The sequence below is a fragment of the Taurulus bubalis genome (genome assembly GCF_910589615.1).
Source record: "Taurulus bubalis genome assembly, chromosome: 9".
NCBI lineage: Eukaryota > Metazoa > Chordata > Actinopteri > Perciformes > Cottidae > Taurulus > Taurulus bubalis.
The window spans coordinates 9,784,192-9,790,457 of NC_136597.1; the positions used below are offsets into that span (position 1 = coordinate 9,784,192).

The 6,266-nt window shown below is 40.4% G+C and overlaps 1 protein-coding gene across 1 annotated transcript; it reads right to left on the reverse strand.

Annotated features, from left to right (window-relative positions):
• Positions 1 to 857: 857 nt before the first annotated feature.
• ccdc77 (coiled-coil domain containing 77) lies at positions 858 to 5,979 on the reverse strand. The gene is made up of 12 exons (XM_079223532.1): positions 5,921 to 5,979; positions 5,292 to 5,338; positions 4,813 to 4,999; positions 4,575 to 4,717; positions 3,581 to 3,677; positions 2,878 to 2,968; positions 2,520 to 2,608; positions 2,283 to 2,431; positions 1,893 to 2,154; positions 1,674 to 1,799; positions 1,417 to 1,569; positions 858 to 1,160 (listed from the first exon to the last, which is right to left on the reverse strand). Exons 2-12 carry the CDS (start codon positions 5,324 to 5,326, stop codon positions 1,014 to 1,016), a joined length of 1,479 nt encoding a protein of 492 aa, XP_079079658.1. The 5' UTR covers positions 5,327 to 5,338; positions 5,921 to 5,979; the 3' UTR covers positions 858 to 1,013.
• Positions 5,980 to 6,266: the final 287 nt, after the last annotated feature.

Below are 6,266 nucleotides of genomic sequence, written 5' to 3' on the forward strand. Positions count from 1 at the left end.
CCTCAGGAGTTTCTCCTGAGTTCCAGTAGCTGGGCCAATTAAGCCTAAAACGGACGTTTCTACCTTTGTTTGACCGTTGTGTACGTCCATCGAACTGTAAGAACATAATGCACAGTATATTCTTCCCTTTTGAGTTAAATGCGTCTTTTTGTATGTATTTCCCCAGCTGCTGGTAATGTTAATTAGTTTACTCCTGTGTAGAGCCTGTTCTTCATGTTACTCCATGCATTGCGTGTCTGTTAATTCATTTGTAACTCGTTGTATTCCTGTAATCATTTTCTATACGTTTTGTCAGGTGATATGACCTCACATTAGCATTTGTGATATTCACAACTGAGGTCATGGTATCCTACTTGTGTGTTTCATAGCTAACGTTAGTTATCTTGATTCCCTTTGGCAGCATTGTGGCCTTATGTTTCCCTCTTGTGGCAGTGTTATGTATAGCGGCGCATCGCCTTTTACGAAGCCTGTTTCTTATGTTTTATTCCTCTTTTTGCAGAAACACACACACACACACACACACACACACACACACACACACACACACACACACACACAGTGTTTCTAACTGGAACTGTTGGACGATTTGATTGTTTGTATAGTTTAAAAAAAATACTAAAATGGCTTTTTAGATTTTCAAACGCCTTAGTGGGAAAAAACAGTGAGATGAGGTACCATACTTATTAGCTTTTTATAGTCCACTTATAGTAGTGTTTGAGGTACAGAAATCAAGGGAATTATGACCTTCCATATCATAACTGCTAATCACAACAGGTTTTATGTTTAGTTTTTTCAAGAGAAAACGACGGGTTTGTTACATTTCTGAGCAGAAAGATGAAAACTAAAAAGGGTAGTGTTGTAGAAAAACATCTTTATTAGTCCAAAGTACAAAATAGAAATAACATTCACTCAAAGTTTCAGTAATCTACAGAGTGGCACAAACGTACTCGACTGTGATAAACCTCACATTGATTGTCCTTAATATGCAGACAGTAGACGGCACAATCCAGTCCTCAGCTGAATCTCAGCTCGTTTTCCAGTCCATAGATCTTAGCCTTCAGCGCCATCAGCTCACCCTGAACCTTCTTTGTCCTGCCGCTGGTCTGACGTACCTCACGCAGAATGGCTAAGTCCTGGTTGGGCCCGATATTAAGAGTCACCTGAAACAGTGGACACACAAACACCAGGTTAAATGTTTACGATGATATCAGCAGTATGCAAGGCTGGAGGAGACAATAGTTAAATCATTTCTCATTTTGTTTTCTTTAAATAACTTATGATATGTTCAGTGTTTGTTATTTATTTTTTAAAGAGCTCAAAACGTGTTGAAATCACAACATAATTTCCCCATGATCAAGGCAGACAAATGGAAGAAAAGATTAACATACTAGTTGACTATTCATAAAGTCTTTTTACCTTGAGGAGTTGTTTTTCCACATCTTTGAATTTCTTTCTGAGGTGCTTCAGATCCGTCTTGAAGCCCTCCACCTCCATAGCTCTCCTCTTCTCCAGCGCCTCATAGCGCTGAGTCATCAGCTGAAGACGCTTGGCCATTTTGTCCGAACGCTCCTGCACACATTCAGATTTAGTAAGAAGAAAATATCAGTAACAAACTTGGGGATCTCCATAAAATGAGGTTTTTACAGACATAAGCATCTGTCCAACTATGGTACCTTAAATATTTCCCGGCCCACATCCCCTTTCTCTCTTATTTGGGACAGTTCTGTCTCCAAAGTAATGCACTGCTCCCTGTACATCTCTGCCAGTCGGTGGGCTTGCTTCAGATCCTCCTGCATCGCCTGATGATGATTCATTTAAATAAGATAAATAAAAAAAAACTCACAATCCAAAACAAAGAGAGATACGATTTTAGTTTTTAGAAGAAATATTACTTTAAGCTCGTCCTTCTGCATCTGCTGTAACTCTGGCTGAGCCCGGGTGAGGAACAGGGCTGTGCTGCTGCTGGGTTGCCACGTTCGGCCAGACTCTGGCCCAGCAGATCCAGTCTTCCTCAGACGGTTGTGGCAGGAGTCAAGCTCCCTCAGCAGCCGGTCCTTCTCCACCATCCAGCCCTTCTCATGAGCCCGCGTTTCAAACTTTAGCTGTAAGAAATCTCTGGTGCTCTCATGCAGCAGGTTCTGGGTTCGCTGGAGCCTGAGGTATCAAATGTGAGAGGAGGTGCGAGTTATACATCTAGAGGGAAAGGGAGCTGAAGGTGCGTCATTCCAAAAACACACTAGGTAGTTTAGTCGGGGAGAACAAAAAAAAACACGCAGACCCACTTGTCAGTCATAGCTGTGAATCGTTCCTGATCTCTCTGCCGTTGTGCTAGTGCCTCCTCCGTTTGGATCTGTCGATCCTCCAGCAGAGACTCTACCTGCTCTTTAGCCAGGCGGGTTTGTTCCTCCATCTGAGCCTGCAGAGCGTCCACCTGAAAACATGAGCCACACAACAAATAGCTTGGTACACTTGTCACCAGAACAGTAGAGAAGAGAGGCAAGGGGCAAAAAGTGTCCTACCTGTAGTAACAACGTCTGGTTATCATTCTTGTATTGTTCCAGGCTCTCTCCATTTAATCCGTCTGCTGATTTTGTTCTCCTGCTACTCTCTGCTTAAGCAGACATAAAATCAGGGAGGCACAGTCCTTCTGCAATTATTCATCATTTTGCTTGTCTACCAAAGGCTCACTTACCAAATTTCACAAGAAACATTGCTTCCTGTGTTAACATTAACAGATTGGATACTGACATTATTCAAAAAAGGTTGGTAAATGAATGATACTTTTATTAGCACAATAAAAGATTAATCATATTCAAATCTTTCTTAAATCATTAGACAAAATTCAAATATTGAATATAAAAAAACGCATTTGCAAACCTTTCCTGGATGCAGCAGGTCTCAACATGGTTGGCCTTAGGTTGAGATTTTCCTCCAATCTGGACTCAGTGTTCCTCTGTGTGACCGTGACCTGAAATATAGTCATCACATATAGCCGTCTTCAAAACATTTTTGTTAACCCCCCCAAAAGAAACTTTTGTCTTTTTATTTCATCGTATTGCAATTGACCTTTCTGAACAAGTCCTTCAGATATGCATGCAAAGGTTTGTGGAGACATCTTGAGTCACTGTTGGAGCTTGGCTAGTGAAGTCATACAGTCAAAAAAGCAGCGAGTCAGAAAACACAATATCCCAATTTCAATGCCCTCTTACAGCAGAGGTTGTTGTTGGTTGTAACAAGCAATGAGCATTTGCTTGTCAAATTGCATATATATGTATATATGCGTGTATAAATGTGTGTCCTTGAGCAAGGCACTTAACCCCGAATTTCTCCCCGTTGCTATGTCTACAGTGTATAGAGCAAAAATGTAAGTCGCTTTGGATAAAAGCATCAGCTAAATGAAAATGTAATGGTTTGTCGAAACCAAAATATTTTGGAAAAATACAGGTAGAACTGCTTACATTATCAATGCCATTTAGGTGTGCCCGCCAATGCAGCATTTATTAAGGTGATTAATTGGCTCTTTGTTTGACAAGTCAAGATGTCTGCTGTGAGGAAGGTCTATGTTGAAGAAAACATGTACCTTGTGAGGAGGCTCCCGGTGGAAATATGTGATTTCTCCTGCATCAGTACCCACCAGGGCAAGAAGGTGCTGGATTTTCTTCCTGTCCTCCAACTCTCTGTACAACATAATGTTGGGTAAAATGATATGTACAGAGGTGAAATACAGAAGATGGATATTAAAAGGTGCTGCACACCCACACCAGTGTTTTCTTTTAATCTGTTTTATTTCACCTTCTGTACATGCATAGACAGTCTTATGAAGAAAACACATGTATGGATGTACCATGGGTGTGTACAGGCTTTAAATAATCTGTAATAATATGCAGCAGTATGTCCAATGGCAGCCAGTTATCTATTACTATTAACATCTAATAGGCCTTTTCTAAACAGCAAGCATTTTTAATTTGTCATATGAGGAAAGGCACAGGTGTAACTACTCGGGTTGCAATAATATTCATGGTGGAAACTTTTTATGAGACTTAATAAGAAATAATGGGGAAAAAATTTAATTATAGGAGTTATTTGTTTAGGTTGTATTTACCATGCAATATGCAGAAAGAAACTAACATGAAATTGAATCCCCCAAAAAGTTACATTTGAGCCAACAATGTGTGCAAACTTGGAGTTTAAAGTGAACCACTAGTTTATGCATATTCTTTAAATAAAGTGTTGGAAATACATAAATTAAGTCCCCTCAATAAATGTATAAATATCAATCAATCAATCAAAGCTACAGTACAGTGCCCCCAATAAATTAAAAGGATATGCGTTTGAAATTGTAATTTTAAATTTACAAGCTAGACTTCCCTTGGAAATGTTCCAACCCTTTGCAACACTAATAACTAAAATGAATGATGGCTCCATTCTATGCAAGTGTGTCAGTCATGCACAAAAGCAGGGTCATGGATCTGGAACACACAGATGGAAAGAAGACCCTATTTATGTCCTTAATTACACCTGTACTTTTCCTGCTATCACTACACATCTGGGTTCATCATCAACCGTGCACCAACCTGATCTTTAGTCTGTCATTTTCTGCATAAAGCCGAAGAGACTGTTCTCTCTCTTGGAAAAGGTAGACCTGCATGTCACTCAGAGCGTTTTGCAGCTCTGCAGTCTCTCCCTCACGCTGTCGTACTTCCCACTGCAATTTATGCTGAGAGCACATCCAGGTAGGAGAGAGGATCAGTTCAAACATACTCTGGGACACCTGAAAAACAGCATCACATACGACTCCTCACTGCGTCTCACCTGGTCTTCTGTGATGCCTTTGTACTTGTCCAGCATCTGCAGTAGGTCCTCATGTTCGCCGTCAAACTGGGCAATCTTCTCTCGGTAGAACTCGAGTAGCTCCCTGGAAGGACGCAGGTACGCTAGCCGCTCATGGATGGGAGGAAGTGGTGAGTCAGGTTCTCGACCAGGAGTACGATTGTTGGCTCTGTAGTTAAAAAAAAAAAAAAAAGAAGAAAAAAAAGTTCAGTACATTTCTGCGGCAAATTCTAGAAATGGCAAGACATTTAAATTAATGATTACCAGGCGTTTAAACCCACTTAAGGAGTGAGACTAAATCCATGATTACGGGATAAGATTTAGGACTGTAACAGTGGGGGACCAGAATGACACAATAAGTCTTTGCATAATTCAGGGAGATTACAGTTAAAAGCATTACATCTTTCTCTTGCTGAGAGACCACAGAAGTGTCTGTCCTCCTGTTGACTGTGTGAGCTTACCTGCGTGGTGTTGCATCTTTAGTTGGCGACGCCATCCCAGCACAACACTGAAAACAGAAGTGAAAACATAGTCACTGTCATCAATAGTGCAAAAATGGTTTCTTGTTGTAACAAATAGCTATCACATACTTTCTGCAAAAAGAGGCCACACAGACAAAGCTTTGCAAATTGAGTAAAAGCTCCTGTTAGCAATCCTTATCTGAATACTGAATTATTTGTCCCAAACGATTTGCCTTCTTTCAGTGTGACAATAATTACGAGAAGGCGTTAGGATACAAGTTCACAGTACATCTGATCAGAGGAAAGGGCCCCGTGTGTTTCAGTTGGCGTGGGTTGGGCGCCAGGGGGAGCGGGACATTTGAATGCAAAGTCTACTAACGAGATACTTAAAAGTATAGTTTAAACATTGTAACACACAGTCAGATATAACACAACTAGACTCAGGAGGACAGACTGAAGTTGTAATCACGTCCATTCCTGTTGCAAAGTAAACATTCATGCTGCAACGTCTTTCATTAATGAAACATGTACCGGTTAAACTTCAGATACAGCGAAAATAAAGTATGCACATAACAGTACAACAATATAGTATAATACATGTATATCGGCGTGTCTGCCTGACATATTACCGTTATTAATACGTTTCACAGACCCTCCGTCTCGACCGTTTACTCGGCGTTGTTCTGTTCTTCTCAAACAAGCTTTTGAAACCCGGAAGTTTACGCCCCCTCGTCTTCTTCGTCGAAATAATAAGCGGCAGGCAGCGAAACGATTAATAAAACCATCGCACCTTAATGTCACTTACGAGGAATTTAAGGGATGTCAGACTTGGTTTTATCATGATAAATGATGGTCAGTGCGCCATTAGACGTTTTTGTTGTTGTTTCTGGTTTAAACAAAAAAACGTTATATTGGTATATATGACTTATATCGGTTTAAAATGTATATATTCTAGTTAATTAACTCGCGTAAATT

Excerpts from the sequence above, each read along its gene's own strand:
- ccdc77 (XM_079223532.1), bottom strand. The coding sequence starts at position 5,326 with ATGGCGTCGCCAACTAAAGATGCAACACCACGCAG. Across the intron at positions 2,969-3,580 it reads ACCGGGAGCCTCCTCACAAG|GTCACGGTCACACAGAGGAA; the intron begins GTACATGTTTTC and ends ACTATATTTCAG. Across the intron at positions 1,570-1,673 it reads TGGGCCGGGAAATATTTAAG|GAGCGTTCGGACAAAATGGC; the intron begins GTACCATAGTTG and ends GAATGTGTGCAG.